Source organism: Centrocercus urophasianus, unplaced genomic scaffold, assembly GCF_019232065.1.
Source record: "Centrocercus urophasianus isolate 14NV4802_14NV808 unplaced genomic scaffold, USGS_Curo_1.0 seq_11, whole genome shotgun sequence".
Taxonomy (NCBI): Eukaryota; Metazoa; Chordata; class Aves; order Galliformes; family Phasianidae; genus Centrocercus; species Centrocercus urophasianus.
In genome coordinates, this window is record NW_024884253.1 from 85,872,438 (window position 1) to 85,895,579 (window position 23,142).

A 23,142-nucleotide genomic window follows, 5' to 3' on the forward strand; every position below is an offset into this window, starting at 1 on the left:
CCCTGTGTGGAATGGTGATTCCTGTGTACGAGGTTGTCTACTCTGTAGTGGAAAATAAGGTTTTAAAGAGCAAGCCTTCAGCTTTTGCTGCATTCTTCTGTAATGTAACCTGGGATTTACGTCATTCTACTTTTAATGTCTGCTGGTTTTAGGCCATTTTTCCTAACCAAATGCACCAGAAGTAGAAAGATAGGGAATTACAATGTCTTGAGTGATGCTGGTAACCTAATATTGCCTTCGCTACTTGTTTGCGTCTACTGCTAACTCTGGAATTAAACGGCAATTACCATGCATATATGCTTGTTGTATTTTGACTTGCCAGTGTAGTGTTTTAGGCAGCGTTGGTCCCACACATTGACAGTCAGTTTTTTGTCCCCATACAGTAAGCTAGTTCACACTTTGTCTAATGTCATCACATAGTGGGAATTGATGTTGGTTACGGCTCTCACAGTAGGCTTTTGTTTAGCGATATCTGAAAGCTGTCTTGTTGGAACATGCTGCTTTTATCAAGACTATTGCAATGAGGCCATTATCCTCACTTATGGGCAGCATAGATATTTGCAGAAATTCTTATAATATTGCTTAGTAAGTGCCATTCTGGTGAAGAGCAGCAATGCCTGTGTGATATGGAAATAATAGCAGCGATGGCAGCCCCACAGCAGCAGGGTGTTATCTGTAGTAGCAAGCTGGAGAAGAGGGTGGGAAGGAGCCTGGCTCAGGCAGAAGGAGAGTGGAGATCAGGCCTATCATGGGCACAAATAATGCTGGGTGTCAGTTCTGCAGAATAAAGTTTTACTTTTCATAGTAAGGCATTTATCAAGCAGCAGCAAGTAACCCCGATACACACTGCAGTATAATGGCTCTGCAGCTCATTATTAGTTTGAATGCATGGTGCCTGCAGTGTCAGTGTCTCTTACAAGTTAGGTAAAACTGCAAGTCAGAGAAGAGGAAGCTGAAACTTCACAGCTCCAATGTAGTACTCTCCTGAAGCACAGACCTCTTCAGCCAGTAGGAAACTTACTACTGGCAGTGGGGGCAGGGAAGGCTTTAAAATTATAATAGCATTTTTGCTGCTGCTTTGTTTGACTGGTGGGTACTTTGCTGGTGCTGGTATTCGGTTTGTTTTTTTCCTCAGGAGCTGAGGGTCAGAAAAAGTTCCTTTTGTAAAAAAAGCAGTATCCTGGAAGCAGAAGCAAGTTGCTCATTTTCTTCCTCTGGTTCTTAATCATAAACTCTGCCTTGATGATTTTTTCCCACTTCAAATTAGCAGTTTATTTATAACAGCTAATGTTCTACATGCCCATCAGTATTACTGCTCTGTCGTGCTGAGCTGAGAATTGTTCTCTCGAAAATTGACACCTCAAAGACTGCATAAAGGAACGGAGATCATAGAAAAAAATCAAGTGGCTTTTGGTATGACATGGGTTCATGCTTGGTGTAAAATTGCTTCCACTTTCTTTCTTATTTCAGATTCTAGTCATGTTTGTCTTGCTTTTTAAGTTTTATTCGTTACTTATAAAAGAAAAATGGCAGACCATTGCTCTTCGGCATCCTCACTACCCTTTTATTCCTGCTGACAATTTTCTTTGTGATCATCCTCTGCAGTTTGTCACCAGCTCCTTCTGAGATTGCAGGCAGAGGGGTGAGAAACTTCAGAGGGTATTCCCCCCTCCTCATGGCCCTCACAACCACCATTTTGCAACTATGCATCTGCAGCACCTTTGCGGGAAGCCTCTTCCAGGCCAAAGGGTCACAGTGATCCTCCAATGGTCCTCTGTTACACCTGCAAAACTGGGAAAAGTGGGGAGCATTCAAGGCACAGACCGTGGAAATCAGGTGTCCCGTGCATTAAGAGGGAAATGGCAAAGTAAAAACATTTTCCACTAGTTGCCGTGCTTGGAGCCACGTTTCTCAGAGATATTTGCAGGAAATGCAGTAAAGAAAAGTGCCAGATCACTTTGAGATTTCAAATATGGTTTGCTTGTGACCTGTTCTTGGGCTTGTTTAGCTTGGAGAACGCTCTGGGTGGTTGAGACCTCCTTGTGGCCTTCCAGTATTTACAAGTGGTTACAAGGTAGCTTGCAAACAGGAGGGGGACTGAATTTTTGAATGGTCTGATAGTGATAGGACAAGGGGGAATGACTTTATAAGAAGGGAGATTTAGGTTAGATGTTAGCAAGAAATTCTTTACTCGGAGGCACTTTTTGGGAGGCACTGGCACAGACTGCCCAGAGAGGCTGTGGGTGCTCCATCCCTGGAGGCTCCCAAGGGCTGGTTGGGTGGGCAGCCTGACATACTGGGTGGCAGCCCTGCCCGTGGCAAGGGAGTTGGAACTAGATGATCTTTAAGGTCCCCTCTGCTCTATGATTCTGTTCTTTAAGGCAGCTTTTCATGCTGTTGCATGCTCTGGGGCACTAAAGCCCTTGCCTTTTATTGTCTTAGTTACCTCATGCTTTAATTCAGTGTATATGAGAGAAGAATGTAGCAGTAATAAGCAAGTTGCATGCAGATGTTAAGCTCGGGTGCAGTTTTCTATGGGCAGAAATAAGTTTAAAAGCATAAGGTGATAAAACTATAAAGCCTTTTATTATTATTGTTGTTATTATTATTTAATTCCTAGGCAGAAACCCTCTGTGCTGTGAGGGGGAATGTATCAACAGGGATTCCACAGACAGACATATTAAAAAGAAAAAATGAAGAAAAGGAGGCTTGTAGGCAGGCAGGCATTTATTCAGAGAAAGCCATATGTTCAGGACACTACCCTGAGTGTGGTTTATTTGCTTCAGAGTTACGAAAGAGGCTTGCTAGGGAAAGTAAGATGCTTTCAATTCTTCAACTTCAATCATTTCGTAAGAGCGATGACCACCTCCTTCCTTTTTCCTTCTCTCCCAGTCTTGGAGAATAATCAGTTTAGCAGTAAGTCAAAGCAAGCAAAACTGTGGTTGTTCTCATGTGCAATGCAGCGACTAAGGCCAGCTCTTTCTTTAAGGCCCAAATCAGGTGTTTCTGCCCTAAAGTGAATCAGGACTCACTGAATCATTCGGTGTTTAGTAAGGAGGGATTCGAATTTCAGCCTTTTCTTCACCCTTCAGATTTATTCGGTTTTTGTTTTCCCAACAATCTTTTAGCTCTTTTGATGGCCTCAGTGACATTTTTGAACACGTTTCCCTACTTCCCCTAATGGGAGAAGCGGCACCAATTGTACCAGCAAGTGTTATCTCTATTGCTAGCACTTCATTTGAAGTGGAGAAATGTGTCATTCCCAGCCATTTTAAGAGCTCGGTTGTCTCAATGTGTGAAAAGCAGCCCCAAACTCCTTGACTAGGAATTGAGAAGACAGGAATCTCCTTGAGACCTTGCAGGGAGATAACTCCAGGCACCTGTGAGATGTTATACTATACCTACTATACTTTATCTAGCTGAAAATATCAGATGCTTGAGCTGGCTTAGTGAACTCTTCAGTGTAATGCCCTGCTGGAATGGAAGAAGTGAACAGATCTTGAATAGTTTGAAACTTTTTGAACTTTGTGTAGAAGTGTAATAAACATGAATTGTGACATAAGAATCAAATCTTTTTGCCCATTGGAATCCATGCTCTCTTATGGCCTATATGGTTGTGACATGTCTAGCAGAGCAGTGGCAGCCTGAATGCCCACTGGAAGACTTTTTTTCTCCTAAAAAGCTGTTACGAGATACTTTTTCCAAGCCCTCTGATTTATGTTACACAAATAGTACAAAGTGTATTACTCTGCTCTAAAGTAATGCTAAACACGTACAGGTATTTTCACCCCCTCTCCCAGTGTGACAAAGATGCTGCTTTTTTTCTTCTTTATGATTCTGACTCTCATTTGAGTGTCCCTCCATGGCTGCATGGGGCTGCAGGGCATCAGCCGCAGCACAGAGCAGTTGCAATATCTTTCTGAGTTGGAATCTTGAAGGAAGAGTGAATGAATGAAGAGTGAAGCTACACAGTCTGCTCTTTGAGTAGAAATATGGCGTATAATTTAGTGGATGTGTTACACTGAGCTGAAGGAGTAGTGCTGGTTAGGACTGGTGCAGCAGCACTCTAAAGTGAGGGATTTCTTTGTGCATGTGTCACTAGGTCTCCCTGTTAGTGCACACCACTCAATGTAGGACTTTAGTTTTTTTGGTAGTGTCAATCAGTCAAGACCATGAATAAGCTCTTCCTTCTTGTGCTTAATGGCATAGAGTGGAGAAACTTCAGCCTTCTCTTGGTTGCCTCTTGCTGTCAGAGGCAGAGCTGAAACTGAACTTCTTGAATCTACTTAGACTGCCATCACATGTCTGTGGTATCCTGAACTGATTTTTCTCTGCAGAAAAATAGTCCAAAAATCAGCATACCTCGCTGTCCATTTTGGAATGAACGGATCCCTTGGTAAAGATAAACATAAATGCTTTTCTTCTCTTGAAAACCTGTATTTACCAGCATACGCTTGGAACGTCTTTAAGTTTGCAGAGTTTCTCTTCTTGAGATACATTTACTGAGAGCCTCTGAGCCATTGGATCAGGAGGTTGCATCCTGACTGCACCAACACCCAGCTATCTCACTTGGTAATGTCATTTTCAAGTTGCAAAAGAACTGGTGAAGGCTTTTGATTGCACTGAAATAAAGCCAGGACATACGCATCTACAGTTCTGGGGCTTGTGACCACTGACTGGGAGTCCTCAGGAGCACTGGGAGGAGGTGTGTGCTGGGGATCTGGAGGTGCTGGTGTTGTCTCTCCTGTTTGACTAGCTGCTTGCCTCTCCCCTGGCAGGGTGAGTTCATTTCAGTCCTTTCATGGGGCATTTTCATTCAGACTTGTAAGTTCAACAGATCCGCGGCTTGGCGTTAAGATCTTTTTCCTTTAATAATCTGGGCCAGCAAGGTAATTCTGGTTAAAAAACAAAAAACCCCACCTTTTGTAGCTGCAGTATAGGATTTATTTAGACGTGAACATGAACCAATACGCGCTTCCAGAGCTGTGATACAGCTGAACCGCAGTGGAAATCTGGAACCTTACCGAGACTGCTTATAGGAAGTTTGGCTCCCTGCATTTAACCGCAAATGTGGTCAATCTCAGGAGGGGCAAAAAACAGAGAGGAAGAAAGGTGGTAGCATTTGATTACCCTTATTCTCCTTGTTTTCTGATGTGTATTTGATGGATGAAATTCTAGCTACGTGAATAGCGATAATGTTGCTGACTAATGGTTCCTGTTTCTTCATTGTTGCACTTTGAATTTGAGGTAGAAATAGCAAGGCTTGTTTTCGGTGTGCTAAATTCAGTAGTCAGGTGCTATGATTAAGCAGCTGTGCTGCTTGTTAAACTGTTCAGCAATACTGAAGAAAATAACACGCAGGCAAGGATTAATTACCACTCCGAGGCCCTGTGGGCAGTCGCTAGTTTCATGCTCAGTCTGAGATGCAAAGGCATTGTCGTGGCAGGGATCTGCAGCTGTGAGTGAGTGACAAAGGTCCTGGTGATGTTCTTCACCAGCTCACTCCAGACCCATGTCTTTTAGGATGTGAAATATAACACTGTGATAGTCAGGGTAAACCTAATTGCTTGCTGGGCTGGGAAGGAAGGGAAAAAAGTGAACAGAGAATTGGGCCAATGACCCCTGGGAATGCTTCCCATGAGGGAAAGGATTTCCTGGAGTGATTCTGGGAGATGATCCAGGCTGGCAAGGAACAGGCCAACTCAGCTGCCCCCTCTGTCGCAGCACCGTGCCGCGTCCTCAGCAGTAGGAAGCCACGCCGTGCTCTGCTTCTGCAGCAGATCAGGAGCTTCGCTGCCTGTGCATGTCCTCAGCATCTCCTGGAAGCAGTGGGGTGCATAACAAGAAGCCAACAGATGGCTCTGCAAAAGGAATAGGCGTCTTTTGTGCCGTTACTTACTGCTTACTGAGTGCCTGCAGCTGCTGGCGCTTCGCCAGCAGTGCCCAAGGACTGACCCTCCCTCCCCATCTCCAGCTATCGGCTCGTAAAGGCTTGGAGGCAGCTTAGGAGCTTTGTGAGCACGTGGAGAGAACATTGCTACAGTCTTCTCAGTTCATAGGGGAAGCCCACAGTTGCTTGAAATGAGAATCAGTGTTTCCTTATCTGTGTGTTTGCACCATATCTTGTACCCTTGGCCTCCAGTCGGTGACTCCCAGGCTACGTTTATTTTAATTACAGCCTGATGACTGGCATTGAAATAAGTGAACCTATACGTGTAATTGTTGCCTGGGAGTTGTGTATATAGGGTGAACTTGTAATACTGGAGGCCTTTTCTGAAATCATCACTATCAGGAAATTTCTTCTTCCAAGGAAGGACTGGCTTTTACAGGGTCTCACAAGACAGATTTTTAGCAGAGGAAAGTTAAGGTCTTGTGGTTTTGGACGAGAGGTCACGGAATCACTGGAGGTATCAATTAGGATGGCTTTGACTGCCCACCGCTGCAGCTGAGGGGCTTACCTCACATAGATTGTAAACGTGGGAGCTGCTGGTCAGATTAGCTGTAGGGAATGCCAGTTGTATGGGGCGTTCGTTGAGGAAGGTTGAGTTTTGTGGCCACACTGGCAGCATAGCCTCCCTTTTCCTATCAAAGGGAACAGCGTGGCTGGCCTGCATGGAGCTGAGTGTACCCACAGCGTGGCTGATTCCAACCTGCTGCAGAGTTCAGTAACCAAAATACTGTGCGGATCTTCATCTTAACAGTACAAGGAGGTGTGTTGTTGTGGTTGGTGTTTGGAAGGAAGTCTCCATGTTTGAAGACAATTAGCACGATGTTAATGAACTAACCAACCCTAGAGACAGCCTGAAACTGTAGGGCTGCAAGGCAGGAGTTGCCCTTTAATCTGTTATCTAATTTCAAGCATAACTATTTTGTTATTGATTACTTTGACAAAAGCATTCAAGTGCATTTATCTCGCAATCCTTCTGCACGTTGCTCACTCCCAGGAGCCTCTGCTCTCTCCAGAACAGCTGCCAAAACTTCCATCTTTCTCCAAATACTTTCTTCAGCACTGCTGTGTATTTAAACATTTGCAGGATAGTAAAATGTGAAAGCTGTGTAGCAATCTTATTTATTTTGGATTTTTTTTTGGATTTTTTTTTTTTTTAACACAAGGAACACTGTAACTCTGCCATATTTTTATTTTTATTTTTTTTAAATATTTGATTCAGTAGAATATATTTACCCGAAATGGCAGAATTTCCAGTTTGCCATGGAAAGCATAGAGCCATGCTGCAGAATTTGTTCCAAGTGAGCACAGAGCCTGTGAGGTCTTGCCAGTGTGAAGTGTAAGGAGGGAAGTCATGAGGAAGAAGAGACTTGCTGCTATTGCCAACAGGCTCTTTTTGAAAGAGTAGAAGTTATGGATGTCAGGACAAGACAATACTGTTTCTTATTGCTTTATGCTTCTGAGATAGGCTGATGACTGACAAAGTGGGATTTTTCCAGGATTGTCTTGGGAATTCTTTTGTTTCATCTTAGGTAGGAACTTGCAGCCTCAGATAGTGAATTGTTCTTAAGTTTTCTTGAGTAATCTTGGTTTTACAGTTTGATGTCATTTTTAGTTATGGTTGGAATACTAATTAATGTAGAAAACAAGAGGTTTGCTGATGGGGGTTTCCAATGTCTGTTCTGAATTCTCTTAGCCTTCCTCCTACTGCATAGAGAATAAGTCCTTCCTATCCATGTACTTTTGAGAAAAGCCATCATACACTGGCTATTTTTGAACCTATTCCTTTCCATAATTACATGTAACTTTTATAAGTCTGTCTGGATGGAAAGATCCCGTAAACTTTGGGAGGGCTTTTGATCTAAATTTAAGGATGTCTAGTGTCCAGTTGTGAAACTGGCTATTTAAGTTTGCCCTACCTACAGCTGCTCCAAGAGGAGAAGGATGAAATGGGGGGAAAAGTATATGTATGAGAAGGGAATGATGACTCATAAATGAAACTGCATTGTAAAATGAAAAGGATCAAGGTGTACTGATCAAAAGAAAGAAAATTCTTGTGAAGAAGGTACAGTGAAATCAGGTGGTCATTTGTCTTCTGGATCGATTAAGGTATATCTGTGGAAGAACCAATGAGCCTGAATTGAATAGATAATTTTAAAGTAGGAAATCTATTTAAGGAAAGGAATTCTTTTTAGTGCAGTCTTTAAGTGATATTTATGTGCTAGATTCCACTGGAAGACTTTGCAGGCTTTTGGAAAATCCCATTTAGCTGTCCGTTGCCTATGGAATAGTTTTAACAACTGCATGGGTATACAGCAAAGCAGGCAGGAGGAAGGGAGGCAGGGGGAAGGCAGCAATGCAAGAAGCTCAGTGGGCTTTCTCTGAACTTTATTCTGAAATCTGATGTTATCAACAAATGCTTGTGCTTCTGTTTTCATCCTAAGCATTGTCTCTGTCACCTCCCTGCTCATGTTATACTCTTAGTATGCTCATGTAATACTTCAGATTTATTCTGACATCACCGAAATTTGGGATATCCAACTGTCTTGAAATAAACCTTTCTTTCGGGTTCAAGTAGTATGCAAATAGAAGACTGGGATTCTTCTGTACATGGAACTGCAAAAGGTGCTTGTTCTGTTTCTTAAAATATTTACCAGCAGCACTTGATAGCCAACTCTTTCTACCTTCACCCTACTTCTTTTCCTAGTTTTCTTAATCGCCAACCAAAAGTTAAAAGATAACAAAGATGCAGCTGCCTGCCGTGCAAATGAGATTGTTCTGAAGGATTTGTGATTTCTGTAAAATATTTTGATTTTAAAAATATAGCACCGTCAGTATGACATGAGATTAAAAATTGGCTGAGTGACATTAGGAAATGGGATCTTTTGGCAGGTTCCAGTGAGTATTTGCATTAATTCCAGTACTGTGGTAGGCTTTCATCTTTGTCCCAGAAGTAAACAAAAAAAACTGTAACTGATAGTAATTGCTAGCAGAATAGTAAACGATAATGGAATTCTCACAACTTGCTCTGTAGGCACATTCAAACACTGTGTCTTTAATGCAGCCAAAGGCGAAGTTGTAAGCCAACAAACAGGGAATGTAAGCTATGCTTTATGAAAGAGTGCCTGTATCCTGAAGGCAGCACTTCTGAAGCTTGCAGTTGACAAGCAATCGTGCATGAGTTTCCAGTGCAATGGTGAGGAGTGATGGGACATCCTGGGGTGTACATAAAAGGAATGGGAAAGGGGATTCCTTGCCTTAGTAAACAGTATAGCACGTACTGGAGAAACAACACAATTCAGTGCTAGCATCTGTAAAGAGAAATATTGAAAATTGAAGATGATGCTAAACAGGGTTGCGAAAGTTATTTGGGTTCTGAAGGAAATATCTCACTGTGCAACTTGCACAGGGATAATTTGACTGATAGGCGAGATAAAAAATTATGAGGAGTGACTGATAAAGCTGATGGTTTTGCTGTGTTTCAGAAGGACCTTGATGGGTTGAGAAAGTAGCTGGCAGGTACCTGAGAAATTTAGCTAAGGAAAAGTATAAAGCCCAGCTTCTGGGGAGGAACAGCCCCAGGCAGTAGGGCCTGTTGAAAAGCAGCTCTGCAGAAAAAGTCCTGGGGACATGGTGAATACCAAGATTACCAAGAGCCAGCAGTGGCAAAGAAAACCAGCAACCACTCAGGCTGCATTAGATGTTGCATCACTAGCAGGCTATGGAAATTGATGCTTTCTTTCTGCTCAGTGCAGGTCAGATGTATCTGGAGCACTGGGACCGGTTTGGGCTCCCTAGTACAGGGGAGACATGGATGTACTGGAGTGGGTTCATGAAAGGGGTTACAGAGGTGATTAGGGCCTTGAAGTGTCTGATGTACGAGAACAGGCTGAGAGCTGGGACTGTTCAGCATGGATAAGACAAGGCTCAGGGAGCTCTTATCACTGCATGCAAACATCTGATAGGAGGGAAGGAGATGGAGCCAGTCTCTTCATGGTGATGTTCAGTGACAGAACAAGAGGCAAAGGGTGCAAATTGAAATACAGTGAATACCATTTAAATATTTGAAAATGCTTCCTTTCTCAGTGAGAACGATCAGATTTTAGAATGGGCCTCTCCAGGAGGTGGTGGAGTCTCCATCCTTTGAGGTGCTCAATATCCAACTGGACTCAGCCTGACTAACCTGCTCAAATTGCCCCTGCTTTAAGCAGTAGGGGTGAACTAGATGACTAGACTTGGGAGGTCCCTTCCCATCTCAGCTATTCTTCAAAGTGACTTTTAGCATTGGTGAATATGAGCACTTTAAGAACTTACTCTTGAAACTGAAACAATGCAACATTGAAGTGGAAACTTAAACTTTTTTCAAGTGAGGGGAAGATAATATTGAGTTGCTACCTACAAGCAGAATGAATGTCTTGTTAAGAGGTGTGCTTTATCATTTCAGAGCTGACTTGAGGTCAGGAAGTCCATATGTCTGCTCTTTGATGAGAGCAACTGTGTTCATTGTCCTTTCTGACAGATAGTTGCTCATTTGACTTTCCTGTAGCAGGTTCTGAAATTGCCTGGCAATCTCTTCCTGTCCTTGGCTAAAAGGTGGTTTCAAGTTACTAACTGCATAGCAACTAGGGGAAACCTAGTGGTTTGTGATGTGTAGAAGGTCATATTGGAAAGTATCTTTGATCAAAGAATGTGTTAGAGAGAAAATGCAATTTATGTATTTATTATTTTCATTTTAAAATTTCAGACTTCAAGGTCATTTTTTCTGTATAAGTCATCTCAAGGTAATTAGTTCAGAGAACACTTAGTAAAAGTGATGAAGTAAGTGAAGTGGATAGATCATTTCTTCTGGTTCAATTTTTGGCATGTCCTTGCTTGACTCTATGGCTTGAAATGTTCCGCTTCACCAGAGCTAAAAGGGATTGTTTTTTGAAACATACATTGAAATATGCAAAAGAAAGCAACGTTCACTTATTTTCCCCAATAGGTTTATTCCCTGTGAAAGCACATCTGTGCTGAGCGTTGTCTTGCAAATTAGGCTATCTCGTCAACTTTTTAGATTGCCCTGTCCATGGCATGAGGGAATTTACTCTGATGTGAAAAAGAAAATCATGAGAAAATCATTCATCATGTCATCTTTTCTTTTTCTTCTTCTTTTTTTTTTTTCTCTCTACCTCTGGGACTCAGTATATCCCACCATTTGAACAAAATAATTCATTGTGTTTTGCCAGCGCTCTTGAATTGTTCTGCTCCCTTCTGTTATAAAATACTGCCGAGGTAGGATGTGGTTTATCTGTTCTTTGTGACATTACACAGAGTTTAAAACATTAAAAACTCTGCTATCTTTGCACCATGAAAGCTGTCTACTGCCAAACTGGCTGCTGAAGTAAGGGTGTATATAACAGCTGCCCATTTTGGCATTGTAGTAGAAGGGCTTAATCTTTAGCCACCCAGGCTGGGTGGAAATCAGTTTAGTGTGTGTGCAGAAAAATGCACTGGAAAGAAATGTGGTGGCATTATTGGCTCCTGATCTAAGATGAAGGTTGCTGGCCACGAGAAGGATCTACAGGTTCCTGCTCTCTGTGTGCTGTGTTCCTGCTCTCTTTGTGTGCTATGTTTCTGTGACTTTCTGCTGATTTGGACCCTCCTTTGTGACTCCTTCTAGGAAAAGATTCTTTTGGGTGTTTAAACTGCGTCTCCTGTTTCATGGGCACTTGTTATTTATTTTTGTTACTCTTGCATATGGAAGAGTTTATTATGTTAACTTCTTCAAGGTTACTTAAGGATTTTTTGTGTGTGTGTGTGATGCCAGTCACTTAGTTTTCAAAATTGCACCTAGCTAACTATCTGAGAGTGGCTTATCAGTCTCTTCTTGCAAGCTGCATTTTATTTTAGGATTTATTTGTTGGGATAGTGTTGGGACTTCCTTGAAGTGAGATGGCAGAATGCCTCCACAGTTTAGATAACTTGCAGAACTACCCTACACTGCAGTCTTTGCTTAGAACACTATGCTATTTCTCAGTGCCTGGCCCTGGGCAGTGCAAATGATTGCATCTCATCAAGGTCTGTTGTCTCTTGAAACTTTTTGTCAACTTTCCCAATGTCCTTTGGAATCTCTCCCTATGTATATTTATCACCCTAAATGGACTCAAAGTACATTTATTACTTTTGAGGAGTATAGCTGTGTGTTTTTATGGTTGTATGGAGCTAGGTTAAGGAAGTACTTCTAAACAAAAGGTTTTACTACTTTAGATCTGACTTCACATAACTAATTAGAATAATTGAACAAGTAGTTGAACGTAAGAACAGTCGTGCCTCAGGCAGTGGATTAAAAATACAGAGTCAAGGTTAGTGCTGACTTTTTTAAGGAGAGGATTTTTCTCCTTTGGAGGGGATGCATGAATACCCAACACATGGGCTGATGTGCATCTCAGTATTTAAAACTTACTGCCTTTTAGTTTGCAGATCCCTGCTACAGTTTCTGAAGTGTTTGCATGTGGATCCTCCCCGGTGTTCTTTCAGAATCAAGTGACAGAATTAGTGGGCTCTCTCTAAGCCCACTGTCAGTTGTAAGTGAACCAGCACAGTCCTTCACTGTGCTGGTGTATAGTCCATAGTCCTTTGGTGCTGTGCTGGTGGAATTCTGTAGGGTTCAGTGTGGAGTGTGAGAAGATTTGGTATTTTGGGATGGGGACCTCTTGAAGTGCAGACCTGTTTGGGCAAGAAATCTTTCACTCTAAAAACTATATTGGTACAATTCCACAGACACATTGGTACAGGTCCACAGTTCTCTCCTTTATGCATCTTGTATCCAAGGAAAACAGAGCTTGAGATGCTGTGGCTTATGTTAGCAATTTAGTGAGCAAACCTTGTGATGCAAGCCCAATCTTGCATCATTACAGCGCATCTACACTGAGTTTGCACTGGTGTAGCTATGCAAGGGCTCCTTCCTCTTTCCCTGAAAAGTACAGAACCTCTTCATTTTGTAAGCGTTAAATCTCATTAATTTTGTCATCCTGGAGACTTTTGTGACTGTGTTCTGTATCAGCATTCCATGAGTAAAGATTATCATCCTTATCATTCTTCTACTATGCACACCTAGCATTTTAGATCTTTAGCTTTCACTTGTGCCTCTGATACTCTGGCGTTTACTGGAATTTTCTCCAAGGAAGTTCATCCCAGCCTATTCTCCATTTCTGTTAATGCCCTTCTTCACTACTCCCAGGGCTTGTTTGTTCAGTAGACAATTTGATAGTTAAGTGTCTGAAATTTATTATTTTCTAAGTATTTGTGCTAATTTTTGCAAGACAGTAGAAGCCACTTAATGGAAGTAATCCAGTCTCAATCTTACTTTGAAGTTAATGACTTTTTACAGAGGAAAAAGTACTTTAAGAAGTTACTTAAATGCAAAAGATAAAATGCTTTTTAGAACATATTTTGAGAGAGATTGCTTTGCAATTATTTTTCATTGGGCCAACCTTAAAATGGTGCAGAAGATGTTTCCCTTGTCCTGGTTCTGCAGTGGTCTCACCAGTCAGAAGGTTTAAAGTAATGCAAAGGTCTGAAATATTGCAAGCAGCTCTTCAGTCAACTGAAGCATCAGTGACCTCCACGATGTAAATCTAAACTGTCAGTTTCTTCTTTGGTTTTATCATTCTGTGTAATGTGGGAAGTGTAAGTGTTTGTCAGTGTAGTTGTTACATAGGTATGGAACTGAAAGGAATTACAGAATCACAGAATGGCTGGAAGGGACCTCAAGGATCACGAATCTCCACCTCCCCTGCCACATGCCAGTGACAGCAGTGCATCCCATGGAGTTGGTCTTTTGTCATGTCCGGCCCTGCTGCCTATTTGAAAGTTCAATGGCAGGCCTGCTTTCTTCAAAAGATGTCTGTGGAGAGAAATTGCTGACACGATCTGCAACTGAAAACCCCTCAGCCTTGGCCAGGAGGCAGCAGTCTTGCTGAAACAGTTTCTTGGAATTGGGTGTGCACAAGCATATGGCAGTTCTGACATTGTTGTGTAGACCTGGATTGATGTTAAAGCCTGCTAGTGGTGGAGGCTGGGCTCGGCCAGCACAGCCCTGGCACTGGGGGCAATGATGGGGATAAAATGTCTGCCTGCACCCACTCACCCCCAAAACCTACATCCAGGATTCCCCTGTGAAATGCTGATCTCTGTGTACAACTCACAGCTGCTTGTCGCTACGTTTTCTGGAAGTTTTGTCTCTAGAGTTTCCACTTAACCAAGCAGGTTCATCCCAAGTGGGATGAAAGAGCAGTTTTTGCATTGAGCAGTTCTCAGGATTACTCAGAGACAGGTGTGCTCCTCACCTTGGGCAGTTCAAGCAGTTGAGATGAAAACTGGGTGCAGTTTTCTGAAAATAACTTTTCATATTTCAACATGAAGTGGTAACCGAAGTCTTCAAGTTTGGTGCACTGAAAAGCCATTGCTTCCAGTAAGAAGTCAGTAAGAAGTAATTGTTTCATATTGGGTGGAAAAAATTGCAATAGAGAGATTTCAGATGATTCATTTCCTATGCAGCATAGGTGTAATTCTGTTGAGGCTTGAAACGTGGTTTATGCTTTGGTTTTTTCCTTGCGTAACCATTGTATTGTCCTTCCTGATCTAGTGCAAAGAGTACAAAGTGCTGCACCGCTGTGGGAGATGACAAACTGAGCATTTTGGCAGTGGTGAATGTGCTGAGCTCAGGCCTGACAGTGCATGGGCAGATTGCATGGCATTGAAGCAGACTGAGGAGCAAAAAAATGGAACAACTTCATACAACTTCTGCTGACCTTGGTTGCGTTAACGGTGGTGAACATGAGATGATACCCTGACTTTCCGGCAGGTCAGCTGCCTCAAGGTGTCGAGATGAGAATCAAAAGCAGTTGTACTCCAAGATTACAGTTCCTCTTTGACAAAAATGCCCAACTGGCTGTAGGTCAAGGGGAAAACATCAGTTTTCATGGCTATGTTTCACTGCTTCCTTGGTTTGGAGCAGGTCCTTTTGTTTAATTTATAAGTGTTGAGCTGTCTGCAACCGCTGAGCATATCTGAAAGCTAATGTATTCGTTTCAGTGGGTGTAAAAATGGCATTGTATGATGTTCTGCAGTAATAATAACTGGGAGGCAGTCATGATACTTGTGTATTTTTTCTTTGGCAGCAACCTCTGCATAATTCAACCTGAGAAGTGAAAGTCATTGCTGGGCTCCTCTGGCTTGAATCCTACTTTCAAGCAGGGATCTGCTGCTGAAACTTAACCGCCTACATTTGAATTTTTTTGAGCTAAATACAAGTCTTATGGTTTGATATTTAAGTGCTTACAGTTCATGGCTTCCTTAATACTCCTGATACTTCTCTGGGAATCATGAATATTGGAAATAGGATGGTTTGATAAAGCCTTGAAAGAAGCTTCATTAGTGTAACACTATTGGCCTTCAGCTCTCAGGGTCAAATGCTGGTGAAGATGGGCTTCAGATGATCAGGGTGTAGTTTAATTTGGTAATTATGTGAGGTACTGGTACAGAATTATAAACAGAATTAGACATGCAGAGGAGACTTCCTCCTAATACTCATCTACATTAAAAGCAAACAGCAATTCAGCTTCACTGACAAATTGTTTTTGATGTAGATGAATACTAGGAGAAAGTTCCCCTTTGTATTTACCTTAATTAAAATGATGAGTGATACCTAATGAGCTGAGAGCTTAGGAAACACAAATTGATGTTGTGGAAGAGATTTATTTATCTTCTTCCTTTTTACTACAGTTTCCATTTTCTAAGAAGAAAATGCGAGGTTGCTGTGGTAGAGTGAGTTTTGTAGGGCAATTTTTATAAGCTGTACTTTCACTTGTCTTAAAATGTTTCTTTATAAGTTGCTCTAAATACCAGATGTTTGTGACACTATAATCACAATAACCCAGGTGAATAAGTAGCGATATTGCAGACTGACATTTTCCTCATGTAGGTTTTACAATGTATTTGATTCTAGAGGCACCATTTTTGTGCATCTTTCTCTATACTTTCACCTGAGTCCAGTGGATGAGCTATATATGTAAAATGTAATTTGAGGTGATTAAAGTGCCATTCCTTTTCTGTTTTGGAAGGGAACATACTTTTGACGGAGAAGGAATATTCTGGGGGAGAAGCTTCTCAGAAGCTCCTTTTTAGAAACATACTTTAAGTTCTTTTTACATACAAGTGCTTTAATTCCAGTCTATTCCTGTATCTCCCTACTTATTTTCTTAAACCCTCTTTTTATGTTTCTATCCTCTCATGATTAACTTCTGAAACAATGGTTTAAATTATTGGTAGCTGTGTGTAGACAGTTGGGGCAGAGGATATATATCCTCATTGACAATTTAAATCCATTTCCTTTCCAGGAGGTTGGATTGTGAAGTTACTCAATCGTTGCTCAACAAATATAGGTACAAAACAAGGACTTGTCACTAGGAGTCTGAAGGCAGCACTCCGATAGTGTTCTTGTACCTTATTGATGACCTGAGTGTTTCCTCACTTCTGAGTTAGCCCCTGCAGAGGGCTCTCCTGCTTTCCTGTTTGCCCCTTTTGCTATTTTTTGGTCTTTCCAGGTGTTAAGCTGTGCTGTTTGCTCCATCCTCACCTTGGCCCTCACATATCAGAGATGGTGCAATCACACGTTCTCAAAAAGAAGAGGCTGTATCTCCTCAGTCAGTGGAGGATAAATTTTCTTGGCATATGAACAGTTCTGTGAATTCACTCAGAGGTGTCCTTTTCCTTTGGTTCTTCTTCTGTATTCCTTCACCATCAAGCTCTGGCTTAATTTATGCTTTCAAGATGCTCGCTTTCTTCTCTGCAGCTCTTGACCTCTGGAACAATTTTCTAGAATCCATGCCTCATGCTTTTAAACTGTGTTTTAAAATGATTGCTTAATTTTGAAAATGTAAAGAAAAGCCTATCAAAACTGAACGTGGACTTATAAAGCATTTGTATGATGACTTTCTCGCTGCAGCCAACATTTATCTGTGCTGTCTGGGTAGGCTTGGATCCCCTCCCCAGCAATATCTGCGTTGTGGTGGCATACAGAAAAGCTGCCATTTTATCTGCTCCTAGCAATTGTAATATCTTCTAGAGCCAACGCGAGGCTTAGTCATCTGCTCCTACTTAACCTGCTCAGCTTGGTCTTTGCTGCAAGGCACCAGCAGTGGCTCAGCTGAGTGCTCAGACGCATTTCCTGACTTGCTCCCAAGCTCACCAGCAGCTATCGTCTACATACAGAACTCCTTCCTCACCATGCTTGGTCATTCTCAATCTTCCTGTTTTCTCTGCCCAGACAACCTCAAACTGGTATTGCTTTGTGACTTCTCAGCCCAATTTTCTTGGAGTGAGTTATTTTCTATCCTCATCTCTGCAAAATTTGTCCCATTTTAGAACTCATTCAGAGCTCAGCTTTTGTCTGTTGTGACACAAATGAGCCAGCTGCTGCTGTAGTACGTCTTGATGGCCTGCTAGGGAAATGAGCAGGGGCATGAGATGGGTCCTGCTCTGAGTGGGACTTCCTGGGAGATCGCACAAGAGCTGTGCTGCTCACAGCTGAAACACATGTTTATTTTGAAAATGTATCCATGGGTCTTTTCCAAGTGTTTGTAAATTTGGGATTTTAAGGGAATAGAAATGCATACTCCTGTCTGAGATCATCCTTCTATCAAATTTGACATCTTCTCAACTGCATAAAGGGTGCGGGAGTATTTCAGACCATAGTTTGTCTTAGGTCTGTCTTCTGCAGACTGTGCAACTGCTTTGCATCCTGCAAAGAAGCCGAGGGAGACATCTAGCAGGAAAAAATTCAGCACACATAGTTTGGCAAAGTTTTGCTCTGCGGTTTTGTCATTGGAAAGAATTAGAAGATGTTTTTTGTGCTTCTTCCATCAAACCCTCTCAAAGAAAAAAGCTTTGGTTTCACACAGCTCAGCCTTCAAAAGCTGATGCTGCCTGTTACCCACTGCTGCACTTCCTTCTCTGCTGTCTCCACAAAACCCCATGCTGACTGTTGCCTAACACCCAGGCACTCTTACAGGGTAACACTTGGGCTTTTTTTTTTGTTTAATTACTGTGTGACATGAAAGTGGAGCCACGCAAATGCCAAGGGGGATAAGAGGTGCCCACTGCTCCCACTCAGCAGCCCTCAGTGCTGGGCTGGGTTTTCTGCAAGCATACCTGCCTCCAACCTGTTCCTACAAGTTAATCTCTCAGACTGTCTCAGCATATAGTGAGTTGCATCAGGTTCTGCCTACTTGAAAATGCTTGACTTATCCCAGTAATTTCTAAACTGTTTTCCTATAAAGCCAAATGTTCCTTTGAAGATATTCTTGTAATTTTGCCTCTGGGGTTAATTGTGGTAGGTATCTGTTTGTTATTTATTGAGTTTGTTTGTTTTTGTATTCAGTGATGATTGAAGCTAAAAGGGCATAACTATGTCGGACCTGATGTGCCACCTGTTCCCAGTGATCTGCTCTGAGAGGTGGATTCCTGGTTGTATCTCGTAGCTTCACCTGGCTCACTGCCCCACCTGCTTTAGGACTATTATGTATCCCTCCTGAGGAATCTGACCACCATTTATTTCACTTGGGTTTCACGTCACTGAAAAGTTCTTGGTGTCTTATCTTTGTCTGTCACTGGGCTGCTTTGTGCTGGTGTCCTTTGGCTTGGTGCTTATGATCAGATCCTGTGTTGCTGTACTGGAAGATTCTGCGTGCTATGACTGATGAAGCAATGCAAATAAGTGCAAATACTACCAATTTGTGCAAATAATGGATATAGTGCTCTAGCAGAAATACGTGAGTTACACAAACTCCCTTCTAGTAGTTGAAGGGAGTGTATAAACAGGAGAGGGGATGACTGTTTACGAGAGTGGATAGCGATAGAACAAGGAGGGATGGCTTTAAACTGAGACAGGGGAGGTTTAGGTTGGATATTAGGAGGAAGTTTTTCACCCAGAAGGTGGTGAGGCACTGGAACAGGAGGCTGTGGATGCCCCATCCCTGGAGGCATTCAAGGCCAGGCTGGATGTGGCTCTGGGCAGCCTGGGCTGCTGGTTGGTGACCCTGCACACAGCAGGGGGTTGGAACTGGACGAGCACTGTGGTCCTTTGCAACCCAGGCCATTCTGTGATTCTATGAAATTGGAATTTTTAAAATGGCTATGATTCCACCACTTGCAGAATAAATAACATTTATAAAAAAACATTTCTCAGGGGAAGTCTTGCATAAGAAAGCACTATGAATAATTTTGGAGGTGGGAAAAAAATATGAATTACCCAGAAACTCCAGAGAGAGGAAAAGGCACTAGAAAATCTTTGGTCTGTAACTTGGGGAAGAAGAAAGTGACACACAGTACCACTTCAGTCCTGGATCTTATCAATTATGAAGCTTGTAAAACAGGAAGGGGAAGAAAGTACTTGCTGAGTGACATGTAACATCTGGCCAGAAATTAAACATTCCAAAACATTTCTGAAAATTCTTCTTGGTAACTTTGCTAAGCTATTTTAAACTCTTCTAAAATATTTTGCTTTGTATCTCTCTATGTAGTGAGACTAACAATATCGTGTTGCTTGCTGTATACCCCTAGATATACCCAGCTGGGCTTGTGCTGCTGTGCCCAGCTGAAGGATGCTGTTGATGTTCACTAAAACTACCAAATGCAATTGTTTGAATTTCACAGGAGGAAGTTCCAAGTGTTTAACCACAAAAGCAAGGGCAAAATGCTGTCATTCATGTGTTACGAGACAAGTTCAGACAAAAAGTTTTGATATGTGGGCCAAACTTGAGGGTTTCTTTTTCTTTTTTTTTTGTATGGATGGAGTTGCTGCAAACCTCTGGATTTTTAGTCTTCAGCATTTTCCCTCCTTCTCACACCTGGTTTTGAGATTCTCTTTTATCTTTAATTGTATCCCTTTGGCCTAGTATTCCCACACCCTGAATTGTTCCTTTTTCACCCCTCCTTTCTTTTCTCTTACAGTGTGCAGGCTGGAAAACCACTTAGTTGAAAAAAAAAAAAGCAAAATGTATTTTTCCTTGTGAAATACCTGTAATCTTAATTAAATCCAATTACACTGTCTAAAATATTAGCTGAATGCTTTTGTTAACAGTTCACAGAGTGACGGCATTGAGGGGGTTGGAAGGGACCCTTGAGATCATTAAGTCCAAGCCCCTGCTGACCTTTTCAAAGAGGTCCTTGGATTACAGAGCTGATGTCTCATGCTGATGAGCAGAGAGATCTCACACCTCTAAAGGTGGCTGCTGATGGGCCACCTGAGGATGGGGACATGGTGCCTGTGTTGACTAGAGAGATGTAGACAGCTCAGTCTTGCTCTGTCATAGATGTCTTAGTGCTTCACCCCTTCATGCAGAGTAGAAAAGAATGGCTTTAGCACTCATGCTGTTAGTCCGTAGGTTCATAGGTTTCGTGTGCTTTAATTCACCTTTTAACAAGCTTGAAGTTTTCAAGCGGCAGCCAGCAAAAGGATGTTGGCAATCCAAAACCAAATGCATATAAATTAATTTATTTGGAGCCTTCTGTAGGTCACAAACCAAAGTAAAATGCATAAACTACATGGCCAGTCCAGAAATATCTATCTTACAACTCCATAGCACAATGTATGATTTTATTTTCGTTCACTGAGGAGCAGAGTACGATGTTACTCTTAGCAGCAAGTTTAAAGAATGAGCATAGAAAGTACTCTGAATTTTTCAAACTGATTGACTAAACAGCATTCTTCACAAAGAGTTATTTGGGTAAACTTCATTAGGTATAAAACTTCTTTTTCCTCTTTTCTATCTAGTCAGGCAATGTTCTTTCCATTCTTAGGCTATCAAATATCCGTGTATCAAATTTCAGTAACTTGAGCAGTATGTGGAAGAGTTAAGAATGGTTTCCAAAGACAGTAGATTTTGTTTCTGTCTAGGAAGAAAATTCATGTCGATGACAGTTTCCGTTGTAGTCGGTGTGTTACATAGTTTAACAGTTTGGTTTTTTTCCATTCCAATGTTGTGCACAGTTTTCCTTTGAGCTGAATGGAGCTCATCTTCAGGCATCATCTTTCTGATACTACTCTTGCTCCACCTTGCTTTTGTGTCTGTAGCTTTAATGCAAATGTGAAAATCACTGAAAGCACAACCACCATGATTAAGAGAAAAATTGCTGACAAGAAGAGGAGAACAGAAATCTAGTTCTTCTCTTGATATATTGTGTAGTATTTCACTGATGGAATGTTGATAATATTGGAACTTTCTGGTCCTCTCAAAGCTATTCTTTCAAGTGGCAAAGGGAGAATTTAACTTGCACTACTGCTACCAATGCTCAGACTTACATGGATACGATACGGATTATATAGCTATGATCCTTTTCAGTAGGAAAGTAGCTTTGTGTGTGTGTGCATTTGTGTACTTGAGAGACTGGCTTTAGATTTCTTAACTGGAATGTTTTCGACTTGGGTGAAAGTTTCACAAATGTTTTCAAATTTAAAGATCTGTTGAATTATTTAAACAGAACCATTGGTCTCTCCTTTGACAGTGAAATATTTAGTACACCTTGGGATTGCAGTAAATAGACACGTGTCCTCACGATGAATGTGGGGTAAAAGCCTAAATCTACAGATGCTGTGAAGTCTGCCTTTCCCATTGTGCCAGTATTCTGTTTGGTGAAACAAAATGCTCTTATTAACACTTCTTGGTTTGTTTGTTTGCTTGAATAGGCAAAACGAAGGCTGGAGCTGGGAGAAAGTGGCCACCAGTATCTTGCTGAAGGACTAAAGACTCCAAAGGGGAAAGGAAGAGCTGCAACAAGAAGTCCAGATAGCCCAAAAAGTAAGGGAATTTGTGACATGCTTTGTGGGACAAGTTTTTTATTTTACTAGCTTGAGATCAGATTGAACTAACTTCATTGCCAAGTCAATGATAGAATCATAGAATATCCCATGAGGAAGTGAACCCCAAGGATCATAGTGTCCAACTCCTAGCTCCACGTGGTGCCACCCAAAATTCAAGCCCTCTGTCTGAGAGTATTGTCCAGATGCTTCTTGGGTCCATGACACCGAGGAGCCTGTTCTAGGGACTAACCACCCTGACAGTGAAGAATCTTTTCCTAGCACCAGTCCTGACCCTCCCCTAACACAGCCCCGTGCTGTTCCCTTGGGTTCTGTCCCTTCCACCAGAGAGCAGAACTGAGTGCTGACCCTCCTCTCCACTCTGCGGAGCTGCAGGCTGCTATGAAGCCTCCCTCAGCTCCTCTACTCTGGGCTGAACAAGGCAAGGGACCTCAGCCACTCCTTGTATGTCTTGTCCTCCAGACCCTTCAGCATCTTTGTAGCCCTCCTTTGGATGATCTCTAGTAGCTTTATGTCCCTTTTACCTTGTGGCACCCACAGCTGCATAAAGTGCTCGAGTGAGGCTGCACAGCATGTGGGACAGCCCTTTCCCTCACCCGGTGGCAGTGCTGGGCCTGATGCATCCCGTGGTCCAGTTGTCCCTTTGGGCTCCCAGGGCACACTGCTGACTCAGATTCAAAGTTAGAATAGTATGTTTATTGCTTGAGCTCACCTGGATGCAGGTGTATCAAATTCAACCATGCAGCCAGCCATGCACCATGTGGTTGCAGTCTGTCCCACTGCAGGCTGACCTGGAGTCCTCCTCAGCCAAGAACACCTATTTGGGGGCTCCTGTGTGAAATGGATGCAGAGGAATACAAATATTATAGAGGGTCCAAATGCACTTATGAGGTAGGGCTAATAAAGCTGGCCTCCTCTTCTGCTAACATGCAGTAGCTGCTTGGCAGGGCTTTTTTTTCCAAGCAGGGACTTGCAAAGAGCAGTAGCTGTGCTTCGATCGTGTGACAATCTAAATGCTTTTTGTGTAGTTTGAGTTGTCTTCTGTCTCTGCATTGTGACTAGATTATTGCTGTCACTGTTTAGGTGCTGCAAATATTGATTTTTTTACGTTGCTACTGCCTCAGGAAGTAGGTTTTCTGCAGCAGGCATTGGAGAATGTAGCTTTGCCACTTGTTTTGAGGATTTCAGGAGAATTGCCTGAGTGCTTGCAGAGGGAGGAGTTTGCAGTAGAAGAATTGGGGAAAGGCTGACATTGGGGCAGCAAGGGTGGTGTTTGAAGGGAAAAAGATACAAAGAAATAGCTACTTGCCCTTCCTTCCTAAATGCTTGTTTT

At 42.2% G+C, this 23,142-nt stretch overlaps 1 protein-coding gene across 5 annotated transcripts in view; it reads left to right on the forward strand.

The window, feature by feature from the left end:
- E2F3 (E2F transcription factor 3) overlaps window positions 1-23,142 on the forward strand; it is a 42,833-nt gene that overhangs the window by 8,837 nt on the left and 10,854 nt on the right. For all 5 annotated transcript variants that reach the window (XM_042808995.1, XM_042808996.1, XM_042808997.1 and 2 more), the window contains exon 2: window positions 21,678-21,789. In XM_042808995.1, the coding sequence (XP_042664929.1) occupies window positions 21,678-21,789 (112 nt within the window). The remainder of the gene's footprint in view (window positions 1-21,677; window positions 21,790-23,142) is intronic.